General features: G+C 43.4%; 1 protein-coding gene and 1 long non-coding RNA gene across 6 annotated transcripts; both read left to right on the forward strand.

Moving 5' to 3' along the window:
• On the forward strand, window positions 1-12,728 carry lin54 (lin-54 DREAM MuvB core complex component). 5 transcript variants are annotated; one of them, XM_084571878.1, is made up of 16 exons: window positions 1-133; window positions 1,708-1,771; window positions 2,249-2,312; window positions 2,696-3,471; window positions 5,004-5,115; window positions 5,215-5,345; window positions 5,981-6,136; window positions 6,814-7,015; window positions 7,106-7,179; window positions 7,266-7,463; window positions 7,588-7,679; window positions 7,846-7,917; window positions 8,868-8,970; window positions 9,075-9,212; window positions 9,316-9,518; window positions 11,335-12,728. In XM_084571878.1, exons 4-16 carry the CDS (start codon window positions 2,725-2,727, stop codon window positions 11,534-11,536), a joined length of 2,430 nt encoding a protein of 809 aa, XP_084428004.1. In that variant the 5' UTR covers window positions 1-133; window positions 1,708-1,771; window positions 2,249-2,312; window positions 2,696-2,724; the 3' UTR covers window positions 11,537-12,728. The 5 variants fall into 5 exon arrangements, with proteins under 5 accessions (XP_084428004.1, XP_084428002.1, XP_084428003.1 ...); XM_084571876.1 differs by lacking the exon at window positions 2,249-2,312; XM_084571877.1 differs by lacking the exons at window positions 1,708-1,771; window positions 2,249-2,312 and having other exon boundaries at window positions 3-133.
• Window positions 12,729-12,742: 14 nt separating this feature from the next.
• Window positions 12,743-13,859, forward strand: LOC311507518. The gene is made up of 3 exons (XR_014699732.1): window positions 12,743-12,996; window positions 13,597-13,650; window positions 13,850-13,859. It is a non-coding gene; the product is annotated as an uncharacterized lncRNA (long non-coding RNA).
• Window positions 13,860-16,184: the final 2,325 nt, after the last annotated feature.

The following is a 16,184-nucleotide window of genomic DNA, read 5'->3' on the forward strand; positions in this document are numbered from 1 at the left end:
TGACGTGGTACGCGGAGGGCGTGGCCGGCCTGTGAAATGTCAGGGAGGAATGGCGCTCGGCGCGGTATTTTGAACAATCGCTTTTTCCTTTCCTCGTTTAATCTGGAAACGCTGCCTGGCGTGTAAATCTCGGGTAAGCACGACCGCGCGTCGGTCCGTCCCGGCCTTCGCTAGCACCGTATCCGGAAAGAAAGCCGCAAACTCGAGGACGTGTTCAATGTTGAGATATAATGTTGTGCTAGCTAGCTCGGGGTTAGCAAGCTCAGCAAGTTTGCTAGTACAGTTGTCCTGCCCGCTGGGCTGGCGTGATGAAGATGATAGCGATGGGTAAGGGTAGACCCCAGTGAAGAGCTCTACATTCACAGGAACTGATTAAATGTACTGTTATCTATGCTAGGAGAAAGTTTGCACTTTTTAACTACATGTGGTGGAAATATGTGAACTAAGTTAGTAGTAAAAGCTAACTAGAGTTAGCGACAACTGTTTATGTGCTGTCAAAAATTACACCACACAAGTCAGCAGCAGTTAGCTCTTAACGGTTACTATTTTAGCCAGAAAACCTGTTAACGTTACTGTATTTATGTTTTTTTAATGGTTTATACTCGGATCTTGACGTGAGTGGGTAAAAAATGGGGTTTATGTGATGTTAAACGAAAGTATGTCATTTATAAATGTTTAGGCTAAGCTAACTTTAGCCCCAAAAGCACAGGCTATAAGAAGGGAATCTGTTAATGCAGCTGCAATAACTACATTGTCGGGCTTAAATGTTATTATCCGAGTGAAACGCTCAACTGACAGGAGGAATTATAGAAAGCTAGCATTGTTTACGTTGTCGGAGTCTGCTAAAAGAGTTTGTAACTTGCCCGTAGTACTCAGATAATAACAAGTCTTATCGCGTGGCTTGCGCTTTGTTTTGCGGCGTGTCGCTGCGGGTGAGTGTTTTGCCCGCAACACTGTGTGCAGTGATATTAAATGCGTTCAATCATTTGGCGTAGCTCGGCGTTAGCCGGGGAAGCTAGCCGAGCTGATGACGATGTAAAAATGGCGGATCTTTCGAAATCCAACCCCGGCCTGAAATAGTAACGTAGCCAGCACAAGAGCCCGTCGCCTTTTCTCACTCTTTGCCGCATCCGGGATCACTTCTCTGGATGTTTCTATATAAACTACAGCAGTTCAGTGCAGTTTGGGCTGCTCGTTTATATCTGGGGACCGGAAAACACTCAGATCACTTCGCTGTGTGTGTCTGTGTGTGTAGTATGGGGTGGGTAGAGCTCATATGTGCGTTTCGGTGGATTAATGTTGAGTAGAGAGCAGCAGGACAAAGATAATGCCTGAGATGATGAGTGAGGCCTGGCTAACCCGGTATCAGCTGTCAGCTTCAGTCAGAACCAGCAGAAATCACTCACACCTCTGCATTGTTTACTCATTTACAGCTAAAGTCACTTTAGCACTTGCTAGCTTTAATTGTTTGTTTACATTTCCTGCAAGGCCTCTTGCAAGCTGACAGCGTTGGTGTGAAGTTATGCATATTAATTAGTCATGCTGAGCAATGTTTTTGAATTTTGCACCTCGATTACTGCGCCAAATGATACATCTATTGTGTATATCCTGTGATATAGTGGACCTCAATCATTATTGTGTAGTCAATGCGTGCTTCTAAATAGCTTTATGATATTTTAAGTCAACCTTTGTTTGCCTTCCTACTAGCCTGCTGACCACCAATCAGAAGGCTCCTACCGTTTGTCAAGCCCCGCCTCCATGTTATTGTTAGGTAGGTTAGACAAACAACACCACCATTTCGGTGCATTAATGTTGAGTGGAGTGCAGCAGGACCAAGATAACGCCTGAGATGATGAGTGAGGCCTGGCTAACCCGGTATCGGCCGTCGGCTTCAGTCAGAACCATCAGAAACCACCCACACCTCTGTAGTGTTTACTCATTTACAGCTAAAGTCACTTTTGCTGTGAAAAACATGACTCACTGGCTGGCTTTAATTGTTTGCATACATTTCCTGCAAAGCCTCTTACAGCTGACAGCGTTGGTATCAGGTTATGCATATTTATTAGTCATGCAGAGCAATGTTTTTGAATTTTACACTTTGTTTACTGCAACAAAATAATACATTTATTGTGTGAGTTATGTGACAAAGTGGAACTCAGTCACTATTGTGCATTTATTGCAGTAAATGCATGCTTCTTGATAGCTTTATGATAGTTTAATTGCTCCCTTTGTTTGCCTTCTGACTTAGTCTGCTAACCACCAATCAGAAGGCTCCTACCATTTCTCAAGCCCCGCCTCCATGTTATTGCTAGGTAGGTTACACAAATATCACCAGTGTAGTGGTCTATTCTCATTATAAAATGTTGGTGCTGAGCATTAAAACTCGTAATTGTGATTTTTCTGCAAAAGTTAAAAACATACAGTCAACAATTGTGAATACAGCGGCAGAAATAACCAAACATAACTCCTGAAAACTGGCGAAAAGACGAGTGATTTATGTCTGCCAACGTTAGCCAGGCTGCTAACGTTAGTAGTCTAGCCTCTAAGTTACCTCTAGACTTTATTATTACACGTTGTTTACCCTGCAACAGTAGCATAGGAAGTCGAGCCTTGACAAATGGGAAGAAGCCCTCTGCTTGTGCATATCTGACTTATTTTCGGTCGACAATGAAAAGTAATTGTGTTGTTCTTTCAGGATCAACAGAGAGCTGAGACGGTGCAAACATGGACGTAGTCTCACCAGAGCTTAACAGCCTCCTTCCCGATGAGATCATGGACACCGAGGCCATAGAGGACGTCTCTCACTCCCAACCCGACGGCGCCGCGGTCCAGTCGGAGCCCGCTGACGACACGTCGGTCCCGATGGAAACGGATACACCCGTGGCGACAGAAAACTTGAGCCTCGGCTCACACGCCACTTCATCAGCAGCTCTGAGCACCTCCACAGCCACAGACTCCACACTCAGCATCAGCCCTGGAAGTCGTCTTCCTGTCTCGGTTTCCAGCGCATCGTCGCCCCTCATTACCCTCAAACCAGCCATGGCTACTTCCACAGCCACAACCAAAACTACAGATAGTCTCACCGGGACTAGCGTCACGACGAGTGGGCTCCAGAAGCTCACGGCTCCGTTCACCATCTCTGCAGCAAACCACCAGATCATTCTCAACAAGGTGGCTTCATCTCAAGCCACGGAGGCAGCGAAGTCCGCAGGTACTCCAGGCCAGGTCATCAAACAGGATGGACAGAAACTTTTGTTCACGACAATAGGAAAGTCGGGGCAACCTATAGTGGTTCAGTTACCGCACACGGCCGGCAAGGCTGGCGTCCCACAGACTTCAGGAGACCCCAAATCTCCAACCCCACAGTTTAAAGTGGTGACTATAGGTGGGAGGTCGGAGCTGAAGCCGATGACGGGGAATTCAGGCAGCCAGGTGACCACGATACAGGCGCAGCAGCTGAAGACAGTGCAGGTAACACTGACTGAACAAATGAACGTCGATATCGTTTGACAATTAAACATATTTTATTAACTAATAAACTTAATTACTACTGCAGATTTTAGCTTTTAGTCGACACAACTAATAAAAAAACTCGGTGTCTTTCATTCACGGATGTGTTCTTGGTGACCTTTAAATGAAGTAAACATTTATTCCTGCCTTGGTGCTTGAATGTAGGCTGACGTTGGAGAACAGCTGGTTGTCAAACCTTTGACTCTTGTGCAGCAGCAGTGCAGAACACATGCAGCTTTGCTGAGTTAGCTCTCGTGCTGCTGGGTGTGAGAAGGTCAGAAAGAGTGGATTTGCATCTCTTTCTTTTAAAATACAGATTGGAGGGTGAATTACAGGATGAATCGTACAACTGGGACATACTTAAAGACGAGGTTTTTAATTAACAGTGTAGAAAGCAGTCATATTCTGAGGATATTAAAGGTGAATCTATCTTCCGGTTTACCCAACAAACAAAGCTGAAACAAGGGCAACTAAACTTGTGTAGTTTCTTGAAGATGTTTCATCCAAGTAGCTTCTTCAGTTCTAAAAGACTGCCGTGGCGTTCAGGCTGAAACTCACATCGCCAGTGTCTGTAACGACAAAATGCTCACTTCTAATTGGAGGAATCTGTTTTTAGACCTTATTCTCCAATGAACTGTTCTCAAACAGACTTTTTGGGGACATAAGTTAAGACCGTGTTGCAGATTATTCTTCCTCTTTTAAGCCATCTGTCCTCTGTCGTCATTGTTGTCTTCAAACGACTGTCCCTTCACCCTCAGGTGCAGGTGAGCTGCTGAATCTTGGCCTGAAGGGCTGCGTTTGTGAACGGGGGTCGTTTTGTTTCCTCAGGGTCCAAGTCTGTTGTTCCTCACAGAGCTACATGGACTACGTTGCTCTGTTTTTGTCTGGGACTTTTGTCTTTAAGGGCAAACAGATTTCTGTCTCGGTGTGTTGCTGGGCTTGAAGTGTTGCTCTGATGCTCTGTGTCTCATCCATGTGTTCATATGAAGCCATGTCTGAACATGTATTCCCAAAAGTTTCATCCCTGTTCTCTCCTTGAGACTGAAGTCTCTGGGCATCAATGGGTTGCTAGAGTACCGTTCAGCGGGGAATGAAAACAGGGTCAAGACGGATTCCTCCAACTCCCCACCAGTCATTTAGAGCTGAAGAAAAATCCTCTAGAAACAAATCAAGTCCAGGAGTTCTTCTTTCCATGTTGATGTTTTTTTTTTTGGGATGTACTACGACCTGGATGTCTGAGAGCCTTCAGACTTCCTGTTTCCATGTTGAGTTCAGACATTATTTGAACAGTTTTGCTCAACCTGATGAGCTTTCTTTGACAGGAAGAAGCAGTTTGACGCACACACGCCCAAAGCTGCACAGATGGAAGATAAAAAAAATAGATGCATGAATTCATTTTAATCTACACTGCAGAGTTCTGACGAGTAGATCTGTATATTGCACGTGGTTCTCTCAGTTTTGTTCCAGTGTGATAAAACTGACTATTTCCCCAGATCCCGAAGAAAACGCCTGTGTCCTCGGCTGCACCGATCAAGTTCATCATCACAAAAACCGTCAACAGCAAAGGTCTAAGCCCTCAGACGTCGGTGTCTCCTGTAATAGCAGGTTTGACTAATTACTGTTTATCTGAGCATTACTGACGAAGAGGCGTAGCGGGTTGATGACTCACGTTTTTTTCTGAAATGTTGCGGCGCCTGTGAACAGGACGCGTCCTGACCCAGAGTTCACCGGTGATGCCCCAGAGGACGATCACCATCACTGAGACACACAACACTACTCTACAGAGCATCCCCGGGAAAAAGATAGCTATATCACCGCTCAAGACCCCCAGCAAGGTATCGTCCACTCACTAATACGCCACTTACACCATCAGCCATAACATTATGATCCCAGGCAGGTGGATTTACATAATTGATTCCGGTAATTTCACCTGCGCCCCTCCCAGAAGGTTATTACCCTCTTATAACGTGCAGTAAATTCCCAGAGACGGGTTTGTGGACCAAGGATCATTGAGTCTATATTTGAAAGGGAGTCTGTAGATTCATAAAAACCGAATAATCTATTTAAAAAGAAATAAAAAAGCCATTTCCTGCTTCCGCTTTTGAGATGGGAGTAGTCCACCTATAACGTAGATCCAAAACAAGACAGAAGCTCCAACTCTGAGTGCACCGTCAGGCCTGAAAGATGACTGGATTAAAAATAAATAAATAAAAATATGAGCACAATAAAGAGCATGAAAGATGAGAAACTAGAGGGAGAATACTGTGGGAATGCCACAGATCTCTGGAATCAATGACAACATGTCAAAATCTCTTTCACAACTAAGTAAAATAGTTTCAACATCTAAATATCTCAAAATAAACCACATTAAATCAAAGTTAGACGGATTCCTGGCCCTAGTTTTAATGTTGTGGCTGATCAGTCTTTACACGTGACGACACGCTTCATCCTCCTCGTTTGTCTCCTCCAGGTGACCGTGGTGTCCGTGGCTTCCCCGACCTCCAACGCCTCTCAGAAGTCGGTAGCACTGCCCGTCAATGTAGCACTCGGCCAACAGATCCTCACTGTGCAGCAGTCAACGTCTGCGTCTCCGGTCAAGGTGGTCGCCACCCAGACGTCAGCCCAGGTAAAGATCAGGCCACAGCAGACGAAGTGCTTTTAAAGGTGCTGTTTTTACACGGCATGAAGATATGGCCGATCAGGCTTAACATTATGACCACCTTCCTAAGGTTAAGATTAAACAACTTAATCAACAAAGAAACAAGATGGGTCGGTCAAATAAACCGAGCCCTAGCCCTAAACATACCAAACTGAATCCTAATCAGAAATAAGACCGAAAAAGAGAGACTGCCGAACCCATCAAATAGAATAAAGAAGTAAAACAGAAGCTGAGAGACGATGTGAGACTGAGTGCCGAGGATCGTCCCCTTATTTATTGAATTTTTCTGGTTACCCCAGATTACCTTCACCTAAGGGAGGGGACCCAAGATTTAAGCCGTCTTTACTGGTCTTGAAAAGCAGAGAGGAACACCTGAGCCTGTAACAGTGTCATTGCTATGGGGTGGGGGTGTCTGGTCTGGTCTAGGTGGGTGCTACATGTCTAAGTAACATCCACACCAATGAATGCCAGGTCCAGAAGTTTCCCAGCAGAACGTTGAACTGTGACAAGATGGTTTAAATGTTATTGACTTCATAATGTTATGCCTGATCGGTGTAGATAAGCTTAATTAAATTGGTCTGAAGTGATATAAATTCCTGCCACATAATGTGAATGAGAGCGTCTTATTTGTGTTTGTTTCTCAGAATATCAAACCCGGTCAGTCCGTGGCCGTGGGCGGAGTCGGCGGTTCCCAGTTCAAGACCATCATCCCTCTGGCCACGCAGCCCAACGTGCAGCAGATTCAGGTACCAGGAAGCCGCTTCCACTACGTCCGCCTCGTCACTGCGACCACAGCCAGCAGCACGGGACAGCCCAGCGGTCCCAGCACCAGCTCCATACAAACAGGTGACCCTTAGATTTGAGCTTTTCTGCTGAGAGAGAAAAAAAAATAAAATATATGTTCTGTGGCGACTCACGATTCATGGCATCCCACAGCTAAACCTATGGTGGTGGGGACGGGAGCGGTCAGGATGTCCGTCCCAATCGTCCAAGCACAGACCATTAAACAGGTAACGTCCTGTTAACGCCGTTCATATTCATTCGGGTCGAGCCTCTACCTTGAGCTGTATTGATGTTTGTTGTTCTTTTCCTGCAGGTGGCACCCAAGCCCCTGACGTCAGCAGCACAGGTCGTGACCACCCCTCAGACCCAGCAGCGCCTGATCATGCCTGCGACTCCACTGCCTCAGATCCAGCCCAACTTCACCAACCTCCCTCCAGGCACCGTCCTGGCACCAGCTCCTGGAGGCGGGAACGTGGGCTACGCAGTCGTGCCAGCACAATACGTCACACAGGTTAGTGGTGGTTTATGTTCTTTTTCCTTCCATAAACACCGTTTTTATTTATATATATATATATATATATATATATATGTGTGTATATGAATGTGTTGAGTCATTTCCGTCGTATGTCTTGTAGCTCCAGCAGTCGCCGTTTGTGACCCTCGCCAGCAGCTCTGGCTTCCCTGCATCCACTGGTATCCAGACTCAGGCCAGACTTCCTCTCAACGGGTAAGAAGGGGCAGGACGCCAGCCTTTTTTATTTTTTTACACACTGACTGTTTCCTGTTTCATTCAATATGTGTGCGTACAGACAGAATGAAATCATTTCTGTTTGGATTAGCAGATTCTAAAATATTTCCTTTTAATCTAAACTGTGTTATTTGTTGGTTCACAGTTTGTCAGGAGCAGAATCGACCTCTAGGCCAAGGAAACCGTGTAACTGCACCAAGTCACAGTGTCTCAAACTGTAAGTGTTCAAGACCGTCATGTTACTTAGACATGTAGCACCCACCTAGACCAGACCAGGCACCCCCACCCCATAGCAATGACACTCCTTGATGGCAGCAGCCATTCCCAGCAGGATGCAGCCACAAAAACGCTTTATGAACAGCTAAAAAAGAAACATGAAGAACAGCACAAGGTGTTGACCTGGCCTCCAGATTCACTAGATCCCAAACTGATCAAGTATCTGTGGGATGATCCACAGAGGCCCCTCCCCTCAATCAGTCTGTTCTGATTGATAGTTAGTGGAATAATATTTGCTCCCGACCTGATAAATGCACGCAGAATTTCCCATTTCTAGTCACCACTGATGTGCAGTCCTTGTTAATTTATTATTGATTAATTGCCGAAGCGGGGCGGCACAGTGGTGTGGTGGTCAGAAGGTTCTGGGTTCTAATCCAGGCCGACTAGTGTGGAGTTTGCATGTTTTCCCTGTGTCTGCGTGGGTTCTCTCCAGGTTCTCCAGCTTCCTCCCACCGTCCAAAGACATGCTGGTTAGGTTCACTGGTGATTCTAAATTGGCCGTAGGTGTGAGTGTCTCTGTGTTAGCCCTGAGATAGACTGGAGACCTGTCCAGGGTGGGATAGGCTCCAGCCACCCCACCCCGCGACCCTCCAGAGGACAAGCAGTTACAGAAGATGAATGAATGAATGAATGCTGTAGCAATTAGAAACCTGATTCTCTAATTGAACAATTTGTGTTTTTCATTGTTGAACAGACAAAACTTTTTTTGCAACTTTGGGGTATTGTGTTAAGAAGATATTCTGAATCAGCAGAGGACTCTCTATTAACTATCTGCTTATAAAATATATTTCAGTCCACCTCTATGTCTGTGTGATCTGCACTAACAGACACTAAGCTGCTGGCTCACATTACGGCGGTTTTATCAATTCGCTCTCTGTCCGTTTCCTCTAGATACTGTGACTGCTTTGCAAACGGTGAGTTCTGCAACAACTGCAACTGCAATAACTGCTTCAATAACCTGGAGCACGAAACGGAACGTCTCAAAGCTATAAAGGTGAGGTGTGGTGAGGGAGGGAGGGAGGGGGGGATGAAGGGAGGGGGGCAGTTTGTGGGTCTGAGCTGATGAATGAAGGTGAAACTTTGTTTTTGTTTTTACAGACGTGTCTGGACCGAAATCCAGAAGCGTTCAAACCTAAAATCGGTAAAGGCAAAGAGGGGGAGTCGGACCGTCGGCACAGCAAAGGCTGCAACTGCAAACGGTCGGGCTGCTTGAAGAACTACTGCGAGTGCTACGAGGTCAGTGCTAAACAGTCCTTTACTTTCTCGCTTCTCCTCGATTCCTTCGTTTGTCGTTGATGTTTTTTTTTTTTTTTTTTTTTTCTTTGTTTCACCTCAAAAGGCGAAGATCATGTGCTCGTCCATCTGCAAGTGCATCGGCTGTAAAAACTTTGAGGAGAGCCCGGAGAGGAAGACGCTGATGCATTTGGCCGACGCGGCGGAAGTGAGAGTGCAGCAGCAGACCGCCGCCAAGACCAAACTGTCCTCACAGATCTCAGACCTGCTCATGAGGACGGCGCCGGTTATTTCAAGCGGAGGCGGGAGGTAATCCGTCGCCGCCTGTGTGTGTTGTTTTATCAGAAGCAAACGTTAGAACTGAACCATCCTCACTGACACGTAGACCACGTTAACATCCGTCCTGAGCGATCCGATCGCTAGTAGCCAGCTTTAAGTACGTGTGTTCACTTTCTCCAGATCAGATCCTAGTTTCTCTGTAAACAAATACAAAACCGTCTCTAACGTATCACCACCACCACCTGTATTTCAGAACCAGGGACAGCGCCGGTTTTTGTGTCCGCATCACGACCTGTGCACACATTAATTTATTACTTATTTATCTCCGGCCTGGCGTCGGTTAGACCTGCACAAGACACCGGTGATTATGGAGGAAGTATCAACATGATGGCATCAATAATTAACCACATGCCGACTCACACACAGTCAACTAACAGCTACAGGATTCAAAGAGTTTACCATCATGGTAAAGGAATACTACGGAATGAAGTAGTCCATGATTTTAGTCCTTGATTCTAGCCTCCTGTCAGCTGTAGAGGAGTCTGATGGCAGTGGGGAAGAAGGACGTCTTCCCCACTGCCAGAAGGGGAAGAAGGAGTTTGAACAGTCCGTGTTGGGGGTGGGTGGGGTCCTTAGTGATGGAGGCAGCTCTCCTGTGGACTCTATTCTTATAGATGCTCTGCAGAGAGGTTCAGTGGAGTCCTGGTGATCCTCTCAGCAGTCTTCACCACTCTCTGCAGGCTGTAATGCTGCCGTGGTGATGCAGCTACTTGGTGAAGATGCTCTGAACGACGCAGCTGTAGAAAATGCCGAGCATCTGAGGCGACATGCTGAAGTTCCTCAGCCTCCTCAGAAAGTACAGCCGCTGCTGAGCCGGCCTACTACAAGGACAGAATATGTTAATAGGCTCTTTACTAATAAACAGTGACGCTGTTGAGATGAGATAGTCCTTCCATCTATTTTTCTGATTGCATGAGGCGAGTAGGCGGTCCTTAATGTGACCCAGGACTCATTATGTGTGGTCCAATGTGTCTCAGACCACCTCCACATGTGGACTGAGATCAGATCTCTCTAATGCGATCTCGATATGTCCTGGCTGTGTTCACACCTGTACTTAAAACTGTACAAACTGTCAAACATCAGGAACAACCCCTCTCACTCCCCGTGTATGAGACAGTTGGGACTTTAGGAACCTCCTTCAGCCAAAGACTGCTGCACCCACAGTGAAAGAAGGAACGCTTCAGGACGTCCTTTGTCCCCTCAGCAGTCAGACTCTTTAACATCAGCATTTCTTAGACACTGCTGCTGCTGAGCTTCTTTTCTTGGACGTACAAAGAACATAATACATCTGTCTACACCAACTCATCCCTGTATTTCTTCATTCTTGGATTTATTCTTTGATTAAACTATAAGTTTTCTTGCAATACTTGGTGCAACTCCTATTGGATTTTGTTTTTATTCATGATATTCATGAATGTCAATATGTATATTCAGCCTCCTTACCACCCTTAGCTACTAAAACCTGATGCAATATGTAAATATTTTTCGTACCGTAACATATTTACTGTTATATAGTTTTTCTCGTCTTAGCTTATTCTATTTTTTGCATTTTTTTTTTCCCTGCAGCTCTAACGCCTTCATTTCCACACGGGGATAAATAAAGTCTTATCGTATCGTATCGTATGCTATGCCAGTGTTACTCACTTCAGCTGTCAGTGGTCGTAATGTTTTGGCTGAAGAGGGTTTGAGACGAGACTAACGACGCCGCTTCTGCTAAACAGACACGAAGAATGATTTATCTATTTTCTGCTAACCTCCTTTTTCTTTTTCTTTCTTCCAAAAACAGGCTGCCGTATACGTTCGTAACGAAGGAGGTGCTGGAGGCGACGTGCGAGTGTCTGCTGGAAAAGGCCAAGAAGGCAGAACAGACTCACCAGCCTCAGGCCGAAGCGGAGCGGCTGATCCTGGAGGAGTTCGGACACTGCCTCATGAGGATAATCAGCTCCGCGGGGAAAGCCAAAGCAGACTGTGCCTCCATCAACTGCTAGGCCGAGCTCACCTAAACCCCCCCCACCCCAACCCCACCCTGCCGCCCCACTCCTTCCACCTGCTAACCCTCCCCAACTGCGGGGGCTGAGAGGCGTGGATTACTTTGCACTCTGTCTCGGACCCCTGGGGTTTCTGTCCTTCACGGAAAGACAGAATTATGGACCAAAGGCAGACAGATCCCCCCCCTCTCTCGCCTTAAACAAGCTGAGGCCAGCTGGAATAATAAATGGAGCAGTTGTTTGTGCTCTTCGCCTCCTCTAAGTGACGGACAAATGGACAGAGAGCCAACTGCCTTCAAAGCTCTTGTCCACCTGGCCGTGAATGCACAGAAATGACTGAACAGAAATTAAAATATTCTTTCACAATATTATTTTCCCCTCATCGGCCCCCGATCGGATCTACTCTCTCTCTCTCTCTCTCTACTTGGGTTCTTCCATTTTAATTGTACTTTCCCATTTTAAGGATTTCTCATGAGACGCTTGTGGTTTTTATGTAACCGGTATATTTGTGCTTACAGTAGACGGAACATCTTTTGATATTTATTTCGACATGTATTTGTAATCATCGTGGGCGCTAATGTCGTGTGGCTTATAGTGCTGCAAACTGTTAATTATTAACCGAGGCTAGGATAAATTGTTTCCACGGAGATAAGTAGAGGCAGTCTTTGTTTTTTCTTTGTCCTAAATGCAAGTGTAAGGTGAACTCACACACTCACACGCACACACACACACACGGAGCATTATGCAAGAACAGACACAAATAGCACTGCTCGGAATAGGTGAAACATGGCTACACTGATGGAGGTACACATTTCTCCTGGTGCTGTTTTATGTTTTAAATAGTCACATGCTTACTGTACATTAAAAACAACATGAATTGAAAATTATCTGAGACCTATATGACTTGTTAAGTTCCTCAAAACTGATTTAAGTGGTAAACAAGATCGTCTGATGACAGCAAATGAAGAGTGTAAACGTTTATAGCTAACATTAATAATGGCTGCATTCTGTTTGGTTATGATGCATACACTGTGACACTTAAAGGCCCCTGGAAACATATTTTCCTCATTTGGCGTCTTGGCACTGCCACATTAACTAAATACTTTTTTATTTTGTCCATTTTCTGAAAACATACGTCCAAATTTGTAGTACATTTTGATGTGGCATGTTTTTTTTTTTGTTTTTTTTTACTTTTGTTATTTATGTTTGTGTAGAAAAAGACTCTTAAAAAAACAAAACTATACTTAAAGTGTAGTTTTCCAGCGTTGACAAATTTAGTGTGTAACATAAACTTAGACACGCATCACTGCGCATGCCCAGTCTTCCTCCACGAATCAAATACTTGTAGTACTCCCTAGCGCCATTGACAACAATGGCGCTGGTACAGGGGGCGCTAACGTGCCGAGACTGGGCAAGAAGAAGAAGAAGAAGAAGAAGAAGCTTACAGTAGTAAAAGAGCGGTAAGTCTTCGTATGTTGGTCTTAAATATATAACGTTTATCTTAATATCAAAAACAAACTTAAACGCCACGTTTTAAATGTATCCATACGTTAATGAAGTCCGGCTTGTATGGTTAGCTTGCTAGCTAGCTCACTTCCTCTGTCCTGAGCGTGGTTTTTAAACGAGGTTTCGTTCAGTAACTTTACCTCAAATTGTGTTTCTACACGCGGGATTTTAATTCAGTAATTAGGTACGTAAATTGTACATAAACACCTGTCATTGCTTTTTATTTGAGTGTTAATGTGTAGAAATCCCTGCACGCGGTATATTCAGAGCACGTGGTTAGGAGAAGCCAACGTGTGCAGCGTGCGAGGTGAACGTCACGCCAAACTCCTATGTAAAATATGCTCGTTTTTATAAAAATGCGATTATTTACTAAGAGTCTTACAAGAAGAATAAAAGTCATGAGATGTTCTGAAATTTAAACAGCCCCTTATCAAATCGGCCCAGGTCCTGTAATCCTAACGTTTGAATTTAGCACAATAATCAGGTGTTTAAATCTATTATGTGGCATGTATGTGTGTATTGTTCCCAAATTAAAATCTGTCTTGATTTTGCAGGTTAACTGAAGAAAAAGACTTCCATGAAATGAGACAAGAGGACTTGATTTGCACGTATGTATCAGAGTTTACAGTTACAGTGAAATGAATGGCCATCCCAATGATTATAACAATCACTACCCATCTGACCCATTCGTATGTCTGGGGGAGATTATTCATGAGTTTTAAATGAGGGTTTGGGCATTCATTTTAAAAGTGTTGCTCTATTGTTGACTGGGACTATTGAATTTAATAATGCCTTTTGTTCTTTCAGGGTCTAACGGTGGTAGGACACAATTCACATGATGCACTGAGAACTGGAGTATTTTTTTTTATTTATTTTTTTAAATTCATTGCAAAATAAATACAAACTGAGGAAATCCTGGTGTCTGTCTCTTTTTGTAAATTAAATAGCTTATGCTTCTAGCTTATTTCATGTGTTTTGCCCTAATTATACAGTAACTTAAATAATTTATGGGTGCATTCATCCCTCCTTTCACACCTTTTGTCAGAATTGGTGGCAGTGGTTTTTACATTTGATGCTACCTTAGAGTTACTTTCAGATAAGTTTATATTAAGATTAATTGTTCAGTTGTTATATAACTCCTAAAAAAGCAGCATTTTCTTGGGACTCTTAGAAGGTTTTGTTTAAATTACCTGGCTGCCTGAAGATAAAGTTATAGCTACACACAACAACAAAGGATTGAGTTTTAACATTTCGATAGAAATTTCCACAACAAAACTTAACCTCTCACAACTTGTTATTGATCTTGTGACCCCTCAGATTTATCTCGTGACCCTTTAAATGGACCTGGCCCTTAGGTTAGGCTTAGAGCCACCAGACTTAACTACTTGACTACAGTCAGAAGGCTGCTTGCACAATACTGTATGAGTGTTATTATTAAAAATTGCATGTATAATTAGTGCATTTGAAATATCAAATACTTTTCCAAACAATGATATAGTGCTATTGAATAGAAATTTTCAACATTATTCTTTTAATTTTGAGTAAAAACGCTAATATCAAATACTGAAACTCCAAGTACCACAAACTTGTACTTAAGTATAATTAATTTTGCCTAGTTTGCATTCTTGCATACGTTTTTGATCGCACAATTTCTGCCTGTAATACAGCATCTGAGAAAATTAACAACTCTTATGTAAAATATTTGATGCATTTAATCAACTAAATTTTAATTAAAATAGCGCAATAATTCTATAAGGACAATTTTAAAATTTAGCTCAACGTCTGTTGGCAGTTTTAGTAAAAATTTACAGTAACGTTAGCATGCTAGCACGGATGAGGGATTTATGTATTGGTAAGCTATGATGTTAGCGTAGTTAGCATGCTAGTATGGAAGGGGTTAATTATAAAGCTATATACTTAGCATAGTTAGCATGCTAGTTTGGGGGGGTAATTAAAAAGATATAATATTACTGGTATAAGTATAAGATTACTGGTGGGGATGGTGTTTTGTTGTAAAGATTAACAATGATTAACATAGTTAGCATGCTAGTAGTTGGGGAGTATATTATACAGATACAACCATAGCATAGTTAGCATGCTAGTGTGGAAGGAATTATAAGCCATAAACTTAGCATAGTTAGCATGCTAATATGGGGGTAATTATAAAGATATGATATTACTGGTATAAGATTACTAGTAGGGATGGTGTTTTTTAGATTAACAACGGTTAACATAGTTAGCATGCTAGTAGTTGAGAGGATATTATAAAGACACAACCATAGCATAGTTAGCATGCTAGTGTGGAAGGTGTTAATTATAAGCCATAAACTTAGCATAGTTAGCATGGTAATATGGGGATGGGTTAATTATAAAGATATAATATTTAAGCTTACTAGTAGGGATTGTGTTTTGTTGTGAAGATTAACAACGGTTAACATAGTTAGCATGCTAGTAGTTGGGCAGCATATTATAAAGATACGATAGCATAGTTAGCATGCCAGTAGGAATGGGAATCATATCGATATAACGTTATCATGGTTAATGTGGTAGTAGGGCGCGTATTATAAAGACACAACGTTAGCATAATTAGCATGCTATTAGGGAGGGTGTTTAATTGAAGAGAAACAACGTTAGCATAGTTAGCATGCTAGTAGTTGGGCAGCATATTATAAAGATACGATAGCATAGTTAGCATGCTAGTAGGAATGGGAATCATATCGATATAACGTTATCATGGTTAATGTGGTAGTAGGGCGCGTATTATAAAGATACAACGTTAGCATAATTAGCATGCTAACAGGGAGGGTGTTTAATTGTAGTGAAACAACGTTAGCATAGTTAGCATGCTAGTAGTTGGGGAGTATATTATAAAGATACAACCATAGCATAGTTAGCATGCTAGTAGGAATGGGAATCATTATATCTATATAACGTTATCATGGTTAATGTGCTAGTAAGGCGCGTATTATAAAGATACAATGTTAGCATAATTAGCATGCTAACAGGGAGGGTGTTTAATTGAAGAGACACAACGTTAGCATAGTTAGCAAGCTAGCAGGGAAGCGACGGGAGGAGGGTCGTTCCCCGGAAGCCGTTGTTCTTCTTCGTGGCAGGAGGAGACTGTTGCTTAGTGCCACGTTGA

Source organism: Chelon labrosus (genome assembly GCF_963514085.1).
Source record: "Chelon labrosus genome assembly, chromosome: 22".
In the NCBI taxonomy this organism is placed as follows: domain Eukaryota; kingdom Metazoa; phylum Chordata; class Actinopteri; order Mugiliformes; family Mugilidae; genus Chelon; species Chelon labrosus.

Excerpts from the sequence above, each read along its gene's own strand:
- lin54 (XM_084571878.1), top strand. The coding sequence starts at position 2,725 with ATGGACGTAGTCTCACCAGAGCTTAACAGCCTCCTTCCCGATGAGATC. Across the intron at positions 3,472-5,003 it reads AGCAGCTGAAGACAGTGCAG|ATCCCGAAGAAAACGCCTGT; the intron begins GTAACACTGACT and ends CTATTTCCCCAG. Across the intron at positions 8,971-9,074 it reads AACGTCTCAAAGCTATAAAG|ACGTGTCTGGACCGAAATCC; the intron begins GTGAGGTGTGGT and ends TTGTTTTTACAG.